At 41.2% G+C, this 22,458-nt stretch overlaps 1 protein-coding gene across 3 annotated transcripts in view; it reads left to right on the top strand.

The window, feature by feature from the left end:
• Positions 1 to 22,458, top strand: part of LOC120949829 (uncharacterized) — a 150,736-nt gene that overhangs the window by 88,905 nt on the left and 39,373 nt on the right. For all 3 annotated transcript variants that reach the window (XM_040367363.2, XM_040367365.2, XM_049605317.1), the window contains one exon: positions 17,694 to 17,827. In XM_040367363.2, the coding sequence (XP_040223297.2) occupies positions 17,694 to 17,827 (134 nt within the window). The remainder of the gene's footprint in view (positions 1 to 17,693; positions 17,828 to 22,458) is intronic.

The raw sequence follows: 22,458 nt of genomic DNA, 5'->3' as shown, positions 1-22,458 counted from the left end.
TTGGCGCGCGCGTTCCGTTTTGGTCGGATGTACGGGTGTGAATCAAAGCAAACATAATTTACACGTACGCGACATAACGTCAGCAACCTCGGCATGGAATCGCGCGAGCACGAGATTTGGTCGCTTATCGCATTCGCGTGTAACCGCGGGTTGTGTCCTCTCGGGATGGATCAAGAGGGAAGGGGAAGGAACAGAAGGCTCGGGAACAAAAGGATCGTCGCATGCTGAGACTGGCTTGGTGCCTGTGCCTGGTTTCGACTCGTTCATCTTGCATATTATTCCACTTCAGTATCAGGCCTGGCCGCTGCTGACATGAGTTTTGGGAAAGATGCCATGTAACTCAAGGACGATTGTTCCTGCGCGTGTGTAGGTGGTTGTGTGTTGACTCGAATGTTGACGTTGAAGAAGTGCTTTTGTTATTTTGACATCTGCTTCTTAGTGCGACACATCATCGTCGCCATCATCTTTGCCTCGGAGGAAAACGGCACGGGAGGATCCCATTGTTCGAAGGTGAGTGACGGCATCATGCTGCTCGGTATGTCACGGAACGTTCTCGTTTAAGCTATGCCGAACGTGAGTCGAAAAATAAAATATTTTCCTTGTAGCAGACATTCTAGGACTTTGATTAGGTGATCATATTTCAGTAGCTCATGCAAGCGTGCCGTATGTGGAAGAATTGCTAAAATTAAGATAATGTCGGTGTAATGCGAGTTGGGTAGAAGTTATCTGGTTTATGCCCGGGAAGATCAATTGTTTTTTTTCTCCTTTAGGTACTGCATTTACTTCTTTAAATATATCTACTCATGAATTAAACTTAAGCATTAACAATGCATACCTTCAGAGATTGTTTCGTTGCATTAAAAGCTTAATTTTAAAATGCAATTGTGCGTTCGTTTCGCGTGCATGAACGATGCAGTCGTCAATTTAAGATTACCAAACGTCTCCTCTTGCTTTAGCCAAAAATGCGTCCCAAGATTGAAAAAGGCAATGCGCCATTGACGTCTTACGCTAAAAGCGCTCCGGTATGTATGATAGTTGATTGAAGCTGATTGGAAAAGTTCCAGACGGCGATGGCCAATATTGCACAAGGTTCATTAGCGTTGAAACACGTCTCTAATTTTCACACATTAGTTTGTTAGCGTTTGCGCTGCATCGTACACCAAGATGATTGGGTGATGCTGATGAACTCCTTTTGGAGCCCTTCTTAAGTACGCGTGAGCCTCGATCGTGACGTTTGTTGAAGTTATTGCACACATCCAGACAATCATTGTTTATTTCAGCAGAGCAGATGAAGTTTACGAATGACTGTTTGCTGCCTTCATTCAGCTTTTAATGTTGTACTTAAGGACGCCTTCAGATTTTGATTTTTGTAATCATAAATGTTCATAAAGGTTTTGAAGCATTGTTCGTGTTCCGTTAAAAAAAATCAAACTAATGCTTTCTTGATGTAGCAGAGACTGAGATGATAGACCTGGTAAAATTTATTAAATTTGCATTTTCAATGATTTAATTTATTATCTATTCAGTTTGTTTTACGTTTATTCTCTCGCGATTTATATCACACAGCATTTAAATCGATATAAATCATTTAAAAATTTTATACAAGTTGCTATCTCATAAAAAGTATGATAATGTTTTTATTAGAAACAAATCATTAACAATTTATCATCTTTTTTTTTTCATCAAAATAATTTTGAATGATTTTACACCCGTGCTTTGATGCTACAAAGGAATGAAATCCTTGTGTACTTCCTTCTACAAATAGCACGAGATAGAAAGGACGTAACATTGCCACCTGATGTCACATCACCAGATCATGTTTGGATGTGCTTTTCAAATATAAATTTTCAATCATCTTACACTTCTGTTGAAAAATGTTTGCCAAAAAAAAAGAAGAGACAAACGTTTGTCACCAGTCCAACGTCACGGACAAAATCTCTTCCAAAGAGTATCTTTTTTCCCTGTCCGCTCGATCCCGTCTCCAAAGGAAGGTATGCTATGAAGGAATACTTTCTATAGTTTGTTCCTTCATTCGACCCGCATGTGTAACATTGTTGTGCTGAAAATTGTATTCCCAAGCATATGAATGTTGATGAGTTGCCGCCGAAATCATTGTGGGCTATCACCGAACCGCTGCCTTCCATCTGTGCCCGTACCAAACGAGACCTGCTGCCATCGTTTCGACGCACGCGAAGCGTTTGCCACCAACCGGAAAAGCGTCGTTTGGTTGAGGGCTTCCTTGAAGAAGAGGAGAGAGAAGAAAAAAAAAAACAACAAATCTCCATAAGGCGGCCGTAACGATAAAAACCGGCCCGTTTACGTAGCGGTTGAAGCATCGACTTCGCGCCCCCACCGGTAACTTTTGCTCCCGAAGGAACAGCAGTTCCTTTTCTTTTTTCGTCGAAACCGTACTTGTCCGGTACGCGAACCTGTACTTCCCCTGGATGTTGACGGGCAGGAATGTAAACGTTGCGTCAGCATAGGTGGTCTCGTATTGGTATGCTGGTGGTTCGTGGAAGTAAAATATATTACAGATATTATTGCTTATTGTAAGTGGTTTGATGTGAACGCTCGGCATTTTTCGCCGCATGTTACGTGGTGGCGGAATTTCATTTATTATTCAACATCAATGCGATTCGTGCGTCTCCAGCCGTTTCCTGCTGCTGCTGCTGCCGCTACTGCTGCAACATTGTCGGCATTGTTAATGCCATTTTTTGTTGCCACGGTTGTTGTTGTCGCTGTGGAACGTATTTTCAGGTAGCGTCGTTTGTCCGCCTGCTTGCCCGTGCGTTAGGAAGCATCAAATTTTATGTTATCAATTTGTTGTGAATACTTGCCGTTTGGCTTGACTACGCACAAAGCGACCTACTATTGAAAAGGAAGTCAAAGGCAGCGTGAAAGTATTGCCGAGTGTAATCCTCTTACATGGATGGAGAAATTGTAATTATTTTGATCACTCAAATGTGTATTTAAATTTTTATCCAATGAAGCGGCGCTATTGCGCTGAATTGCAATCAGTAAGAAGAGGGGATGGTTTAAACAAGTAATTGTCTGTACAAGGGAAGGAGCCAAAAATTCCTGTGATCAAAGTGACTATTGTTCAATGGTAAGATTTTTGTGAAATGTTACACAGTATGATATCCAAGATATTCAGTTCATTTAATATTTGATTAAAGCAATAATAGCCTATGCATTGTCGTTCTGTTCGAAGATTTTTTTTGCCAGCATTGAGCAATATTTATTCTAGAAATTTGAATGAATATTGAAATTCAGCGGAAGAGTCTTTGTTCCACTTCAATTATTTTAGTGAACCATTTGCAGTAAAATTAATGCGAAAGATTGTTATTTTTTCTTGCTTGGATTCAACCAATGAACTAAATTCTTCATAAACATCGTTTTATAATTTTGTGAAACACGTATTTACTCGTGATTTGATAAGTACACCGCTTTTCAACTTTAAGTTGCAATCCAACTGTGCTGTTCTAGGATTTGTGTCTGTATATGCAAACGTGTATATGAAACGGTCGAAATAGAATGCTCGATTCTTATAATGAATTAACAATAGTGATCATTTTGCATTTAGTATGACGACATCATCATGGTGCTTAAGCGGTGTGGATAAATTTAATAGAATAAAAATGTATGTTTGTTAATTTTCTTCAGTTTAGTGTACACAAAGGACATGGCAAAAAATTAATCAAACAATATTGTGTTTCGTTTGAACTAATGTTATGCTTTAATTTTTTATCTAGTGTACATGAGATATATACAACAAATATTGAGCATCTAAAAAAGATTCTCTTAAAGAACTGAACATCACAAACGATAATATTTCCTTGGTTTGCTATTTTTATCAAAATTTATTAAAAATACTGTATCAGAGCCAAAGCAACCATTTTACCGATCCTATGCTCTTATCGATTGCATACCGATCAACATTCACCTTTTTTGGTTTTTCTGTTCTCGTGACAGCATCGTGCTGTTGGGTGTCGTGTAATCCTCTTTGCCGGTCACGCTTCGACAACGTTCAATATCCAGCTTCATTAACCTTGGTTCACATTTGAGTTGGCGGATGATACATTCAGCGTCTCCAAGAAGTGAACGAACAAAGCGTTCAAAGAACGAACGCGCGTGGTCTACAATGAACCAATAAATCAATCTCGGAAATAGCAACGTAATCTCCATTTGTCTCCTCTCAATAATGTAATGGGCTTGCTATTAATGTAGGGCCTGGTTTGGAGAGCATGTTTACCGCACCGTGGTTTTGATGTGTTTCCATCGATATAGGTGTTTATCTTATTTGGTGCTTTGGCGTGAGAACACTGTTTCAAAATTGTGCATTTTTCGGAGGAGTTCTCTGCATTTGAATTTACAATAAATAATGGTCCCATTAGTTGTTTCAATAATAATTGGAAAATTGGAATTTAAAAAGCAAATGTTAATGCTACACTACATCTAGACCCCTATTCGAGGAAAAACGATTGATTGAACGTTTTATGAAAATAGAATAGATAATATAACTAACAGACTTGGTTCAAAAAGGAAAGTTCAATAGGATACCTTGTTGCTCTATTTTCCATTTTGCAATGCTCGACCGATCAACAACACTCTGAAGTATTGGTGTGTGCGATCGATCGATCGATACCGCCGATGAAAATATTTGAGCGAACAGTACAAATCTGCTGGCCACCACATCAGGCAATCAAGGTCTCCTTACCACTATCCCCTCCCGATCCCGAGTGGCTCGAGTGTCTGTTTATTTGTTTCGCTTCAGCGCAGTGCAAAGGAATTTGATGGGATTCCAGTGTCGCAGACGCGTCTTCGTGGTCGCCTGCAGATGACAAGCGTATTGGGGACCCACAGCACAGTAATCCCTAAGGAGGGTCCAGATGATGTGCTCCTTGGGGGAGTACAGGCAAGCCATCGTTCAGAGCAGGAATAATGCGGTTGTTTGGGATTCCGGATGCTGTTACAAATAAAACCGTGATAGCGAGGGGGACGGCGTCCATTCACTAGCAAAGCAATGAAACAGCAGCTGGCAACAGCGCTGAGGCAACAGCGCTAAGGCAACGTGGCGGAAAATTCTTCAACCGGTGGGGATATGCAAGGGGAGATCGAACGGGCGGAACAATAAAAATCGAAAAATCCACTCTCTTATTAGAGCGTGATTTTCCGTTCGCTCCCTACGGGTGGAAGGAAGAACAGTCTTCCTTTAGGAAGAACAGAGTTTTATTTACTGTGGCACATTCCGTTCGTTTTTAAGGCGCTTCGATGCTGTGATGCAGCGGATAGGATAGCCAGGCGACACCGAGTCTTATTAAGTGTCAATGGCACTTTTCCGATTTCAAAAGACACTTCGAAATCGATGCCACATTCTGGGCGTATTTTCTCGGGGTCCCCTGAGTGTTGTGTGAGTTCAACATTTTCTTCGCTTCGTTCAGACCGATTATTAGGCAATAGGCTAGATCGTTGCTGATACAGGTTAACTTGAGTGACTTTTAAAAACAGTGCTGTTATGTAGTGTTGGCTTTGAATTGTAATATTTTGATTCAGTACTTGATGTCTCCCATTAAATAACATTGTTCAAAAATTACTTAAAGAAAAGTGTGGACCTACATCATCTTTAATCCAGATTACTTATGTCTAGTCTAAAATTTGTGTTAAATTGAAGTCAATAAATATACTGTGACACATGATCAGCAATTTTATTTTTTTAACTCTTTTATAATATAATCAAACATGTATTTAACTAAGCACTTTACTTAACTTATTAGTCATATAATTTATTTTCCTAAAAACAATCGAAAATCACATAACCACAATCCGATTTTATGATATCAAACCAGAAGCTCTTCCTCCTTCCGTTTATTCCATTTTTAACCACTTGAGTTATAATACAACTTTGAGAAACTTTGAAGAAATCCAAAACTCATGCAAATACTAATCTCAATAAGTGAAAACTTTGACAACAAATATCTTTAAATCTACATGGAATCTGCTCTCATATATAATAGAATGGTACGAAAATTACCCGTACAAAAAGTGGTAAAGGTAAAGTATTATCGTATTGTTTAGTTTGATTGTAAAGGCCGGGCTACATTGATCGTACTCGCAAGCGTAATTTTGATTTTCACTAGCGCATCTGGCGGCGGCTGGTGGAAGCTTTTTTTGGTCATCGAGGGAATGGACCTTCCGGATCTCAAAATTAAGTAGTTTTTCCATCGTTTTCCATTGCAATAATGGATGCAATGCGTGCAAGACATGTGTATCTACGTTTTACAAAACTTTTCTCCTCCAATTTAATTAAAAAACATGGAAAATTAACGTATTTTCTGAAGCGGCTCCAAATTGTTTGGCAAAATGCTTCGGTCAGCCGCCGCCAGATGCGCTAGTGAAAATCAAAATTACGCGTGCGAGTACGATCAATGTAGCCCGGCCTTAAGATATTAATCTTAAGGCCGGGCTACATTGATCGTACTCGCAAGCGTAATTTTGATTTTCACTAGCGCATCTGGCGGCGGCTGGTGGAAGCTTTTTTTGGTCATCGAGGGAATGGACCTGCCGGATCTCAAAATTAAGTAGTTTTTCCATCGTTTTCCATTGCAAAAATGGATGCAATGCGTGCAAGACATGTGTATCTACGTTTTACAAAACTTTTCTCCTCCGAATTAAGTAAAAAACATGGAAAATTAACGTATTTTCTGGAGCGGCTCCAAATTGTTTGGCAAAATGCTTCAGTCAGCCGCCGCCAGATGCGCTAGTGAAAATCAAAATTACACCAGAGAGTACGATCAATGTAGCCCGGCCTTTAGCGTTGAGCCGGTGTATACAAATTGATAATAAATAAAAAAATAAATAAATAAATAAATAAATAAATAAATCAACATATGAAGTACGCTTATATATTTATCAAACTGTGGAATAAACTAATACATATGTTTAATGCCTCCAATTTCAATTTGACTAATTTTTAATATTTGAATTGAACACACTTCAGAGTCGATGTTCAAGTTCAGATTACCTTATGGGACAAAGTTTATTAATTAATCGTTAATGTCACCCCACAACAGCTTCACAAAGCTGAACTTTGCTCTTTCTAAACGCTTCTCACGCATGTATATTTTTTATCCATCCTCACATGTTATCCTTAACCGGGCAATAATCCCAATAGAAGGTCTGCAGTGACGGAATCGCAACCCCGTATGCAAGCGGAGTAAGTAAACGCTACACTGTTCTTAGGGAAGAACGGAACTAACTTTATTCATTCATATCGGCGTAGCCGTTCTACGCCGCTATCTTACTCTAGCGATGCCTAATCCTAATTTTCCTAATCCTAGTTTCCTTATGCCCTATGTCCTTATCATGAATACCCCCACCCTTATTTTAATGTGGCTTCTATGCCCACGCACTTTACGCGCGCATCCTAATTACTAACACTACTTAAACTACTAATCGCACAAGCTGTCCTAATCTATAAAGTGGGCGTGGCCTTCCTATCTAATCCTATGCTATAGTTCATCCTACTTCCGAATTCATCCTAGTTCTAGTCTTAATCCTAATTAGTTCATTTCTATTTTTAGACCTTGTTCATTTCTGTCGGCGACATCCTCCCCCCCGTAAGCGCTCGTAGAGGGTTACAACAAAAAAGGAGCCGACTGAACTTACTTTTCTTCTTTTTCGTTACGTACGTCTAGCTTAGCAACTTTTGCGGCAGGTCTTTTTACCATCGTGGTTCCTACACGCATTACTACCGCTCTCACTTGCCCATCCTTTGCCGTATCAACATCTACTACTCTTCCCTTTATCCACCTACCGCTAACCTGTTCGTTCGGAAATGTCACAATATCTCCTATTTTTAGTGGTTCTGCTTTATTTAACCATTTCCCGCGCGATATCAATTGAGGTAGGTATTCCTTCACCCATCTCAACCAATAATTTTGAGCCGCTAGTCTGGATTTTTTCCAAATAGACCTCGATGCCTCGGCTTCAACAATGTCTAAAAGAGAAGGTGCGGCCTCTCCGGAATAACCAATTAGGAAGTGGCTTGGTGTTAGAGGTTCATCATCCTCGTGTTCAATAGGGATGTGCGTTAGCGGTCTATTGTTAATGATAAATTCTATCTCTATCAACAAAGATCTCAACGCTACTTCGGGCAAGGAATCTTTTGTTAACGGGAATAGACTTTTTACCTCTTGCACCATTCTTTCCCAAGCCCCTCCAAAATGTAGTGCTGCCGGTGGATTAAAATGCCAGTAAATTCCTTCCGTTGCACACCTTTGCTGAATTTGTGCCATTTCTCTACAAGCACCAACAAAATTAGTACCATTGTCGCAATATATATGGGCAATTTTTCCCCTTCGATGCTGCATATTTTTTAGAATCATTATAAATGTGTTAGAACTAAGATCGTTGGCAAGCTCTAAATGTACAGCTCGGGTTGTTAGGCATGTAAACAATGCTCCCCATCTTTTTTCAGATCGTCGACCAATCGTAACAGTAAGTGGCCCAAAATAATCCACTCCTGTATGCGTGAATGGTTTAAAATATGCGGCTGTTCTACAAAGTGGCAACGCTGCCATTTGAGGCGCTTGTGGCTTGGCCTTATCATTTTTACATTTTTGGCAGATAGCTGATACCCTTTTCAATACGGCTCTAAGATCGACTACCCAGAATCTCTGGCGTATGGCGGCAATTACTGTTTCGGTTTTTTTATGTTGATATTTTTCATGGTAAAATCGTACGATGAGCATGGTTATATAGTGAGATTTAGGTAATAAAATTGGATATTTTGTATCTGAACTTAAAATTTCGACTTTATCTAGCCTTCCATTTGCTCTCATAATGTTGTTTTCATCTATGATAGGGCAGAGATTTTTTATGTTGCTATTTTTCGATATTGGCAATTTCATGCTAAGGGCTGTTACCTCCTCTTCAAATCCTTCCCATTGTGCTTTCCTAATTAATAGATTTTCAGCCATGTCTAAAATGGGCTTATCTATTATTTTTGGACTTTCTTTATTTTTTGATTTAAGTCGTTTTAAATATGTTAGCCCTATTGCCAATGCTTTCATCAATCTTTTCCAGCTGGAGCACCAATTGACATTTATGACTTCCCAGTCTATTTTTTCCGTTGTGCTAATTGCGTTAAGGTAAATCGATTGCATTTCTTCTACAGTTTCTGACTCGAGATCGAGTTTTGGAATTTCCTGATCTTGCAAAAACTTCGGTCCTGTTAGCCAAATGGATTGCCGCGATGATTGTTTGGTGGCTTCATCGGCCGGATTATCTTTTGAACAAACCCAGTTCCATTGTGCGGCTGAAGTTTTACTTAATATTTCTCCTACTCTTGCAGCTACGAATTGTGTGTACCTTTTTGGTTCTGCAGCAGCTATCCATGCCATTACTGTTTTAGAATCAGTCCAGTAGAACATGTCGTTAATGTGTACCCTGAGCTCTTTTAAAATTGTATCGGCTAATCTTACTCCGAGAACTGCACCTTGCAGCTCCAAACAGGGAATTGATAAAGGCTTTATCGGCGCAACGCGAGATTTCGCTGCTATAGGAGAGACTTCAATGCCATTTGAACTAATTGTTCTCATATAAACGATGGCTGCAAAAGCTTTGTCGGACGCATCGACAAAAACGTGAATTTCCCGCCGAGTTATGCTGTGATTTGTTTGGGAATAACATCTTTTAATATTGATTTTTTCAACTATTTTCATGCTCTTAACCCAAGCGTTCCATTGATTAATTATAACAATTGGAAGCTTGTCATCCCAATTATGCCCTAATCTCCACATTTCCTGCATTATAATTTTGGCTTCTATAAGGTGGTTTGCTAATAATCCTAATGGATCGTATATTTTCATTATTACTGACAAAACTTCACGCTTTGTTGTAAATTCGTTGGCCATATTAAGAAATTTAAGTATATATTTGAAACAATCGCCTTCTGTATCCCACCATTGGCCTAATATTTTTGGGTAAGTTTGATCCTTTTCAGTGATTTTTAATAAACTGCTTTCACTTACACGCTCTGCTGCCAAGTTATTTAATAAGCCCTTTGAATTTGATATAAAATTTCTAATAAAAAAGTTTGCTTCGTCGTGAATGGTAATTACTTCGCTTACTCTTTCTAGAGCTGCTTCTTCTGTATCAAAACTGTCAAGGTAATCATCGACGTAGTGATTTTGAATAATTGCTGTGACAGCTTCGGGGTGAATATTTATAAATTGCTTAGCATTTTCATTTTTTACGTATTGAGCGCACGCTGGTGAGCAGGTAGCTCCAAATATCATTACATTCATTTTTAATGTTTTTGGAATACTAGTAGGACTTTCTCTATACAAGAAAAGCTGTGCGGATTGATCTTGCTGTCTTATTTTAACCTGGTGGAACATTTCTTTTATGTCCCCTGAAACCCCTACACTTCCTTCGCGAAAACGAACAAGAATTCCGAAAAGAGATGCAACTGCATCGGGACCTGTTAGTAACTGCGAATTTAATGAAATTCCTGCGTTTTTCGCGGCAGCATCGAAAACTAATCTTGGTTTTGGTTTGGGCTTATTATAATTTATCACTGCGAAATGGGGAATATAATTTATTTTGTTACCGAGCAATTGATGATGATTATCCTTCACAACTTCAGCATAACCCTTTTCACAATATGATGCAATTTCTGCATGATACCATTCCTTCAGCGCATTATCCTTTTCTAATTTTCGTTCAAGACCTTGTAAGCGTCTCAAGGCTTGTTCATAGCTTTCTGGTAAAACAACTTTATCATCCTTCCAAAGCAGACCTATTTCGTAACCAAGATTTACCTTTTTCATTGTACTTTTCATAAGCGTATTAGCTCTTTCTTCTGATTTTGAGATCAATTTATCCGATCCCGGTTTGACCCCAAATTCTTCTGTTGAGAAATAGTCTCTCATAAGTTTATGCAAGGACATTTTTTGCTCGTTGTTCTCTATGACGGTAAAGAGCTCATGTTTTTCAGCCATGTTTTTTTCTGTGTATTGTGTTTGAATTTCATTGTTTTCACCAAATAGCACCCACCCCAAATTTGTCTCATTAGCTATCGGTTCTCCTGGTTTGCCTGCGCGACTTTGTCGTGCATATATCAAATGTGCGTGAGGTAGCCCAAGTAATACTGTTGGCCTACCATTTTCAAAACTCGCTAACGTTATATCTTCGAGATGTTTGTATCGTGTTTTAATTTGTTCTGCGTTGACTGATTGAGCTGGCAGACGCATTTCTTGCACTGTTCGTAACCCGTTTAGATCTAGGAATTTTCCTTCGACATTTTTAATTTTAACACTTATCACTTCACTTTCGGGCTCCTCTTGACGTACCCCGTTTGTCCACGACAATGATAAAGGTAGCTTAGGACCCGTGGCCTTTAACGCTTCCTTCGTTTGCTTGAGAATCAAGCTAGCCGATGAACCCGTATCGATGAATGCAAATGTATTCAATTGTTTCGCGTTATGTTTAAGTGTTATGGGCAATATTTGAAATAGACATTGTTTGTGATTATGGACATTTAATCTTTCAACGGTATGCGTATTTCGTCGAAAATTATGAAGAAGAGTATGATGTTTTTTGTGGCAATTATTTTCTCTGCACTGTGGTGGAAGGTAGCAAGTTCGCGATTCATGATTTGTTTGGTTACAGCAATTTGCACATATTCTACCTTGCTTTATGACATTCCAACGCTCATTAACATGCATGTATTGAAATCTACGACAATCAATTAATTTATGACCAAGGCCACAAATGAAACATTTTGCTCTTTGCCTTTGGACAGGCTCTTGAATTACGCGTTGTTGGGGCTGTGCATATGAGCAAGACGGTTGGTCTGCTTCCTTTGCTCCCTTCGCCTTTAATAAGATTGCCAATTGCTCCTGGGGTCTGAGCCATGCCGCAAGGTCGCCTAAAGTTCTAACCCTTTTTTCACTTAAAGTGTATTGATACCATTTTCGCATTAGTTCGACCGGTAGTTTTCCCACTAAGTTTTCTATGAGCATAGTGTCTTGCAAATAATCTGCTCGACCCAACGTGGTCATACTTCCTATCATATTGTCGATTGCATGCATAAAGGTAAGAAAAGTTTTAGGGTTATCCATGTTTGGGTTATCTATGCTCATGAGGTCTTTAACGAGCGTTTGGTAAATTATATTTGGGTTGCCATATTCATTTTCAAGGCGCTCCATGATGGCTTCTATGTTAGCTTCATCGAAAAGCATTCCGCTGACACTTTCAGCTGCCTCCCCTTTCTGGCTTTTCTGTAAGGCTCTTAGAATTTCTAAGGCTGAAAAATCTTCCTCGCGTTTAAATTTATCAAACACAGTTTTAAATCGCGTCCAGGTTCTGAAGTTGCCATCAAATTCTGGCAAGTCCATTGTCTGGGGCCTAGGAGGACTTGCGGTTCGTTCCTTTAAAACTTGCACCATGCTCCTGATAAACTCCATTAAATCCGGGCTCGGTTCGGCTTTCGGTATATTTGCGATAGGATTTTTTGTGACATTTTCCTCCTCCTCTTCACCTAAGCTGAAATCTTCCATCTCTTGGGCTTGACGCAATAATTCCGCGTTTTCTTTTTTTAACCGTTCAACTTCTTCCCTTTCGTACGCCCGTTTTTTCTCTAGTTCTTCTTTCTCCCTTTTAACCCGCACTAATTCTTCGTTCTCCCTTTTAAGTTCCGCAATAACATTATATAATTCTGACGGGTCTACGTCGGACCCCTTAGTAGACTTAGATCTAGTTAAAACGTTTGTAGTACTCACAACCTTTTTCGCCGTTTTGCTGGTCTGCATCTCGTCGCTCTGCTGTTGCTGTTGTTGTGACTGCTGCAGCTGCATCCTTTGCTGCTGCTGCAGTTGTATATGTTGCTGTTGTTGCGCCTGCTGCTGTTGTTGCGGCTGTTGCTGCGGCTGCTGTTGTGGCAGCTGCGGGGGCAGCGGCGGCTGGGGCTGCGGCTGCGGCTGCGACTGCTGTTGAGGCATGCTGTCTCGCCTTGCTGTTCACTGCTTCACTTTTTATTTTTTTTTTTTTTAATCACTCTCCGTCACTGCTTCGCTGCTACACTGCTACACTGCTTACTGCTGCACTGCTTCACTGCTACAACGCGGCTTCAGTTTTTTTTTTTTTTTTTTTTTTTTTTTTTTTAATCACTCTCCGTCACTGCTTCGCTGCTACACTGCTACACTGCTCACTGCTGCACTGCTTCACTGCTCACTGCTGCACTGCTTCACTGCTTCACTGCTTCACTGCTACACTGCGGCTTCAGTTTTTTTTTTTTTTTTTTTTTTTTTTTTTTTTTTTTTTTTTTTTTTTTTTTTTTTTAATCACTCTCCGTCACTGCTTCGCTGCTACACTGGTTCCTGGTTCTGTCCAAATCGATGGACACACACTGCTCCGTCAAACTTTTCACCAATTTTCCTCCTCTGCTCGCACGCCACTAGCACTTTCCGTATCTTCGATACAAAGCGTTTTCTTTATTCACTTCACTTTTACACACTTCTGCTGCTGCTTCTTTTATCGTCCTAGCTCGGTCCGAGCTGCTGCACTGCTTCACTGCTTCACTGCTACACTGCGGCTTCAGTTTTTTTTAATCACTCTCCGTCACTTCGCTGCTCACCGGTTCCTGGTTCAGTTCCTGGTTCTGTCCAAATCGATGGACACACACTGCTCCGTGAAACTTTTCACCAATTTCCTTTTCACCAATTCTATTCACTGCACTTTCACTTTCACTGCTTCTCCTAGCGTCCTAGAGCTCGGTCCGAGCTTTTAAGCGAGAGATTTCGCCCCCTCCGTCCTGGCCTGCCCTGGCTTGGGCTTTCGTGGGGACAGTCCGTCCGTCCTGGCCTGCCCTGGCTTGGGCTTTCGTGGGGACAGTCCGTCCGTCCTGGCCTGCCCTGGCTTGGGCTTTCGTGGGGACAGTCCGTCCGTCCTGGCCTGCCCTGGCTTGGGCTTTCGTGGGGACAGTCCGTCCGTCCTGGCCTGCCCTGGCTTGGGCTTTCGCGGGGACAGTCCGTCCGTCCTGGCCTGCCCTGGCTTGGGCTTTCGTGGGGACAGTCCGTCCTGACCTGCCCTGGCTTGGGCTTTCGTGGGGACAGTCCGTCCGTCCTGGCCTGCCCTGGCTTGGGCTTTCGTGGGGACAGTCCGTCCGTCCTGGCCTGCCCTGGCTTGGGCTTTCGTGGGGACAGTCCGTCCGTCCTGGCCTGCCCTGGCTTGGGCTTTCGTGGGGACAGTCCGTCCGTCCTGGCCTGCCCTGGCTTGGGCTTTCGTGGGGACAGTCCGTCCGTCCTGGCCTGCCCTGGCTTGGGCTTTCGGGGGAATCGTCCTTCCTGGCTGTACCCCGTCCGGGTTTTCGAGGGAATCGTCCTTCCTGGCCTGCCCTGGCTTGGGCTTTCGAGGGAAATCGTCCTTCCTGGCTGTACCCCGACCGGGTTTTCGAGTGAATCGTCCTTCCTGGATCCTCTACTCTGAGTTCCTGTGTAGGTTTACTTCCTCTCTGGAGCCACCATATCCTTAACCGGGCAATAATCCCAATAGAAGGTCTGCAGTGACGGAATCGCAACCCCGTATGCAAGCGGAGTAAGTAAACGCTACACTGTTCTTAGGGAAGAACGGAACTAACTTTATTCATTCATATCGGCGTAGCCGTTCTACGCCGCTATCTTACTCTAGCGATGCCTAATCCTAATTTTCCTAATCCTAGTTTCCTTATGCCCTATGTCCTTATCATGAATACCCCCACCCTTATTTTAATGTGGCTTCTATGCCCACGCACTTTACGCGCGCATCCTAATTACTAACACTACTTAAACTACTAATCGCACAAGCTGTCCTAATCTATAAAGTGGGCGTGGCCTTCCTATCTAATCCTATGCTATAGTTCATCCTACTTCCGAATTCATCCTAGTTCTAGTCTTAATCCTAATTAGTTCATTTCTATTTTTAGACCTTGTTCATTTCTGTCGGCGACACATGTCTTCCGGAAGAGCGCTACTACAGGCCAAGATTGATGAGCCTTCTATTAAGGCCGGGCTACATTGATCGTACTCGCACACGTAATTTTGATTTTCACTAGCGCATCTGGCGGCGGCTGACCGAAGCATTTTGCCAAACAATTTGGAGCCGCTTCAGAAAATACGTTAATTTTCCATGTTTTTTACTTAAATCGGAGGAGAAAAGTTTTGTAAAACGTAGATACACATGTCTTGCACGCATTGCATCCATTTTTGCAATGGAAAACGATGGAAAAACTACTTAATTTTGAGATCCGGCAGGTCCATTCCCTCGATGACCAAAAAAAGCTTCCACCAGCCGCCGCCAGATGCGCTAGTGAAAATCAAAATTACGCTTGCGAGTACGATCAATGTAGCCCGGCCTTTAGAATTAGATCATGATTTAATGGAATATGAGATATCCATCCATCTTCAACAACAAGCCAACAACAGATCCTGGCTAGGGTTGATGCTGCGAATACCTTCCACCTACTGTAGCAGCATCTGCCCCGGGTGTGGATCCGGTTTCGAAGCAGTATTAGCGGGCTCCATTTATCTCCACAACCCATTCCATCCATTCCACGTAAAGGAGAAAGCAATCGACTTGGTTTGGGTTTTGGGGAATGTTATACGGACAGCGGAGAGCGATTTGGAGAGCTGCCGGAAATTTGCCTTTATCGTACATGAGGAAGAGAGGGATCGGTCTGTGCTCATTAATGATCGTGTATGCGTCGGTGTGTGTGTGTGTTTGCATGGTATCGTGTGGCATGCGAGTTGAAGCTGTGTGATATATGACTCGGTAAAAGTTCGCTTTCCTCTACAAAGTTACCTCTTGTTGTTCAGTTGGTAAAGGGGATGTAAATTTAGGAAATCAATTAAAGCGCCCATTCGGGTATGTTTTGTTATATTTCCACGTCAACCATGTTTCGTCAATGAGTGTAAAATGCTGAGACATTTGTTGATTGTTTAGTTAACTCAATTATCGCATGTAGGGAAAATATCTTCAACATGTCTTGAATGAACAATCCTTATGCTATGATTCTTATGAACGGACATATGCGACTTATGAATTATGATACTTAGTATATCTCGCTAGTATAACAGCCATTATTCTTAGGTTTAATGCACATGGATTTTCTCATGTCGAAATAACGTTATTTTCATTGTGCGGCAACGCATTCCTTTCATGAACAGCAAGCAATCGTCTGGTACTTTCAGTTAAAACGAGTACAATGGTGTCAATTTGCCCGCCTAAATGTTGTTATCATTGATTTATTGATCGCTTAGTTTTCTCCATCACCCAATGTTCTAACCTACTGACCTTGAGTTAGCGCAAACTTCCCCCCAGCACACGGGTTCAAATGGTAAACCCAGCCAAACGCTCTAAGTGGGAAACCGCACAACATTAGTCACATGATTTCATTTAAAGGTCAATTAGAGGAACCATTATTTAAAAGGACCTGGTCGACACAGTTTCACTGCTCCGACATTCGCCGGCAACCAACATTTGTCGGTGTCATCGTTTCCGTCTTGGTCTAGAGCGACCAGTTTGTCGTTTGGAGAACTTTTTCACCATTTTCTATTTTTCCGTTCATCATTTCTACCGCTTTATACTACACTGGGTTTTCTCATGCAGCCACGTCCGGTTCAACGGTGTCAAACTGTGTAACGATGGTCGAGTTGAAGAGCAACCCACTTGAACCGAGCTGCTCTTTGCGGTGTACGGTGGGGAATGTCCGGTAGCATAAAGGGGCAATTTCGGTCTGGCGATACTATATCACTACCACTCGTTTCGAGAGGCTGTTGAATAGTGGAGTGACGTGCAACATTATAGGGTTTAATTCGGCGCTCGAACTTTGGCATACATCTTTTATGAACGTTGTTGAGGTTCCCATGTTTTACATCATCGCAATGTTACTCTAGTATTTTGAATCATAGTCTGTGCAAAACCGGAGAGCTAACCTCAGCTAGGATTAAGTGCATCGGTTTTGTTTCTACTCGATAAAAATAACATATATGTTAGAGGCAGTTCGTATTCACGAGTTAATTTGTTGAATATTATTGTGTTCTCAAGAATTCACACTCTTGTGGTTTGTCTTTTTGACAGACTGAACACTTTTCCATGATAGTAAAATTAGATTTTCCAATACATCATAGACCCGATCTTTGGCTTCCCGTGCCATGATCAACGAGTCTTCGGCCCGGGCGAGTTTTATGATGTTACGCAGCGTGCGAACTCTCTGCGTGCGGGATGATTTTACGAGCAAAACTCGCTCAATTATTCATAATTATGTGGAAACTTTGGTTGATCTCATCAACGCGCTCTTGTCTGGGATGGGGTCAAATCCAAAACTTTTGCCACTTCTTGGCCCCGAAACTTCATTGTGCGAATCGCAAACTGTTGCGACTGTGCGAGTGAGCGAATGAATATGACATTCTCAATTTTATTGGCTTTCGCCTTTGAAACTTTTGAATAGTTTGAAGTCGAGTTGAGCTGCCTTCTTGGAACAGAGGGTTTGCTCCCGCCTAGACAAAGTTGCTTAAGCGTATTGTGTCATCTTCCCTGGCGATTAAGCATATCGTACCTCGCAACAGTTACCAAAAGTAAAGCAAATGTTTGATTGACCGTTCTCTGTAATAATGCCATCTGATGTCTTTAAAATGTGCATTTTCCTATTGCAGAACTACCCGACAGTGGGCCCACCCTGTGGACGGAACATACCCGCTATGAGCCAGGAGACGTGCTGAGAGCAAACTGCACCTCACAACCATCGAGACCGAAAGCTGAGCTAACACTGACGCTGAACAACATGGTGGTAAGTATTCTGAAATTGTTATTCGCAAAATTCGCGTTGCTTTGCCACCTTAACCGGTATACAGCGGTAGATTAATTTTCATTCAAATATGCTACAGTTTCGAGAAAAAGCTGGACCCTAAACCCCATTTTCCAGAGTTTATTCGATTTTCCAGAACTGGTGACTGAGTGAACAGAGTACATTTGGGACATTTTAGAAGCTGTCTCAGTTTGTGTCTACTCGCTGAAATGTCCAGTTCCATAGCAATCCGAACCCCTGAAAGCAATCCTCTTCCGTTACGGAAAATGCAAAACATTTCTGTATTTAATTAAATCGTGCCTGCTGGTGAGTGGTGACGGACGGACCTCATGAAATTATAGTGCACATAAAAACAACTAAATACGATACAAAAAGCAAAGCTGAGAAATGATTTAGGAATGGTGCAAGGATTTCATGTTAAATGTACGATTGTGATTTGTGATTCAAGATTGAAGCTAAAAGGGGTATGACATTTTAATAGACAAGTGCATGCTGTACAGAACTTCTTGATAGTATGCATAAATGAATGAAGCATTTCAAATAATTAGAATTGCTGCGGACTTAATCTCTAAAAGAGTTGAACATTCTTGATATTGTTATTTCTACGATACTTTCCTCTTTGCCTTTTAAGATCATCGTCCTGATCCTTTGCATCATCCCGAGAATGGCATTATTTAAACCCCTGAATAATTCTATGACTTGTATGAAGAATGTCATGCGCTCATAGTAAGTGGCTTGACTCAATGAACAACATTTTGTTTGTTAGATGTTTTTATTTGAAAGTAGTTAGGGAGAAAAATTGCACATGCATAAATACTGGATAGGCTTTTCGTATCTTTTGCCAAATTTTTAACAGGTATTGTAAATCAAATTGAATAGCTAACAGGTTTGCAATTAGTTTTCACTGCTCTACTATGAGCAAATCATTTTAAAAAAACCATATTGAGAATAAACATAATTTCGGACGGGAAATGAAAGATATCTTATGCGTGCAATTTACAATCATATATAACCAAGAATTATGAATCGCTACTTGATTATTACTATTACAATATCATTGAAATTTTTTAATCCGTCTTTCAAACTAAATCAACGCAATGATTGGGGTTTTCAAACGAACGTTTAAATTGTTGTTCGGTGTACAAACTCAAATTAACCATCCCAATTAAACATTCCATTCATCGCAATTTCACACTATACATTTCGGGTATACCGGAGTGTGGAAGAGGCTTGAGCTGCATCCTTTCACCTGTTGTCCATGTTTCCAACAAACCAACGGTGAATGCCTTCAGCTTTGGCGTTGATAAAATCCCACTTCCGATTGTGTTGCTATCGCATATCCCGAACATCGATTGTGATGCTGGGAATGTGGGTAATTGTTCCTGCGAGAATTTCGATGCTGGAATCCCTGCAAATACTGCACAGTGCGCTGTTGTTCAATCGTCAGTCGTTGCTGCGTAACGATTAGGGATAGCCAAGGTACACTACCGAGTTGATTAGCAAATGCTCCCGCAGACTTCGCGACCATGCTACCTACCAGACGGCTTTATCCCGCACAGTCCGATCACGGACACGGCTGTTGCCACAGATTCCGCTCCGTGACAAAACTCAAAGGCGCTTGACACCCGCAGAATCAAACCACCGACGCTTAAACGTGAAGATGGGCGGAGGTAACTGCATGGGGGGAGTTTTTTTACACATTGCAGCGACCATCCTCTCCGAAGAGTTTTCATTTCTCTCGGAGCTGCTAGACACTATGTGGACGGAGGCACGACTGTAAAGCTAATGAAATAGCATGACTCTCTGCTGGTTGTGCGCAAACGGAGGATGTTTCGGAATTTAATTAGCTATCCGAGTTCCAAAACGAACATCATCGTGCATGGGACCGGGAGTCACCGTACCGTTTCGCAGCCAAAGTGGACACTTCTCTCCCATCGGAAGCTGGTTTCAAAGTGCCGTTTGGCACAAAGTACCGCAGCGTAGAACGAGACAAATGCGTTTCCGGGGTTGGCCGGTGTGTATGCACATTGTAGCAGTAAATTAAAAGTCATTAACAGCAAAATGGGAATTGTGGCAATGTAGCCATTGCCTGGCTTGGGTGTATCAGCACTTGAATTGCAGATGCAGTAAGCGATAGTTGGTTCTACCGTTCTGCGGGTTGTTGTTGTGACAGTGTGTGTAGGTGAAAAGTCTTATTCGAGATCAGATTTAAAAAGTCCTTACTGATGTCACATGAAGCTTTTGTGATTTCATTCAATTTTCGCATAGCAAACATAGCAAAGCAATGAACTGATTGTATTCATACACTCGTTCACCACTGATCGTTGCGAATGATTCCGTTGACTGGCCCATATTAAATTGCTTCATACTTCTAGAAGCTTCTTGAAATATCCATAAATTGTAATCATTCTTGCAAATTTCAAACAGTTCGACGAGAAGTAATAAATAATTTAGTTGACATTTTATTTCCTTTGTGAAAATGAAAGGATATCGAAAAAGTAGAATTGCTTAAGAATGTTTAAACATATCATGTTAAGGGTTATAGAGTCGTCTTAAACAACTTAAAAGTTATACGATATAAGCTGAACGAAATAAGTTTGAACGCATTTTCTTTACACGCTTACTAGACTGATTTTTTAAGCAATGATAAAAGTTATAAAACAACCTACTAATAATATTAACCATTTAAGTCTGCATATCCTGCAGAAAAAATTGAAAGCTTCGTTTGTGTAATAAACTGCAAAAAGATAATGGACATCTTTCTGATTTGAATTGATGAATTCGTTACAATGGAATATCGTGTCTGTGGTTCTTTGTCGACGGTTTTTATCAGTTTTCATATCGCTTGTATCCGAACGGAAACTTTTACCACTAATCTGTAAGTCTACCGCATCTGTACATGCAAATCTATGTCCGTCAATGTTGGCCTCGGCCGTCGTTTATCCTTTGAGTTGCATGTTGTGGCAAAAGGGGCTAACACTTACCCCTTCGCTGGTACATTTCACCGGAGAACTATCGGATTGCTTCAATATGTTTCAATTAAATTCAAACTTATTCTCGCCCATTTGGACCAGCTGACGTACCGGAACCGAATCTCCAAACGCTCTTGTGAGTGTGGAAAGACGTGTCCGCTGCTCGAAAACGTAAACCAACCAATTGAACCGAGATTGGATCCAACTTTTACTTGCCTTTTCTGAGCGTTGTACGTCCGCAAGTTTCGCTCGTTAACTGATAAATCATCGGTGCAATGTTAGGCAAAAAAAAAACAGAATCTCCCAGGGAAAACTATCGCTTTTTCTCCCCGCCGGTACCTGGTGCCGGTACACCCGCCGAAGAGGCAAGGTGATATGTGAGCTGAAAGTTTTTGCGCACGTTTTTTGCGCACAAACACATGCATCCGTTTCGAGCAACGACGTGAAACAGGGAAACGTATTTGCGGTAGTTAGAATTTGCTCTGAAAATCGTCTCCCATTCCGGTTGTTTTAAACCTCTCGCTTTGTTTGACGGTGGCTTCCGTCTGGAACACTTCCACATCCGTGCCACACGGACCATGGTACAGCCCGGAAAAGCCCCCCAACCAAGGTGGGTTCGCGCATTCCGGTTTGTTTGGACAAAATTCAATAAAACCTGGGGGGAATATTAATGGGAGCGAGAATGGCTTGCTTGGCTTTACTTGCATCGTTTCCACAGTTCGAATGCAATCCTGCGCCGCGTTCGAGTTAAGGTTCTCAAAATCGCGGCCCCATATAAAAAAGTGACAATGGCCGTTTGATGAAGCGGGAAAGCAATGCTTGCACGAAACGGGGAGAAATTTTGTGAGCTAGAATTTTGGAGTGAGTTTTTGGTGCGGTTCTCGTGCATGATCCGCTGCGGACCATAGATTTGAACCATTTGATAGGAAGCGCTCACAGTGTGTTGGGAAAATAAGTGGAAGGTTGCAGGTCAAAATTGAAAATTAACGACCGGAAGTAATTTGAAAAGTTCAATATTGGTATTACGGCCAAGTACCGGTCATTTGGCTGATATTGGTGGTTGAAGAGAGTAGTAGAATGTTAGGAAATGTGAAATACTGAATGTTGGATGTATGCTACAAGCTTACCTTGAAGCATTTATTTTAATTTTTTTATTGAAGCACCTTTCTGTACACACCTTGCTAATTTGCAAGGTAAATTTTGATTTTTCAGCAATTTAGTTCAATCGGCCCATTAAACCATTCAACAAAAAGAGATAATTATTGTTGTTCAAGCTTTCCACGCTTCCAAGCTTGGAATCTTTGAGCATTAAAAATATCCTTAAATTTCATTACATTTGATATTGGACAACTTTTTTTTCCAGAAAAAAAGACCAGAAAATTAGAAATAGTGTTAGTGCCGTTACCTATGAACCAATTTAATAGGATGTAAAGGATTAATGATCATAATGGGTTTTGTCATTAAAATAGTATTGTAAATCTGGAATAGGAAGGCTGGGTTGATAGTAGTACCAAAAGAACCAAAGAAATAATGTATAGAACATTGAGATGAAAACAATTAAGCTAACATGAACATGAAACATAAGCTAGTTCTTTGTCCGTGAATTTCAGGATTTCTGCATATTGTTCTGTAACGATAAAC

The sequence above is a fragment of the Anopheles coluzzii genome, chromosome 2 (assembly GCF_943734685.1).
Source record: "Anopheles coluzzii chromosome 2, AcolN3, whole genome shotgun sequence".
In the NCBI taxonomy this organism is placed as follows: domain Eukaryota; kingdom Metazoa; phylum Arthropoda; class Insecta; order Diptera; family Culicidae; genus Anopheles; species Anopheles coluzzii.
Note: the sequence above shows the minus strand (reverse complement) of the source record. Positions and strands in the feature narration are given on the sequence as shown.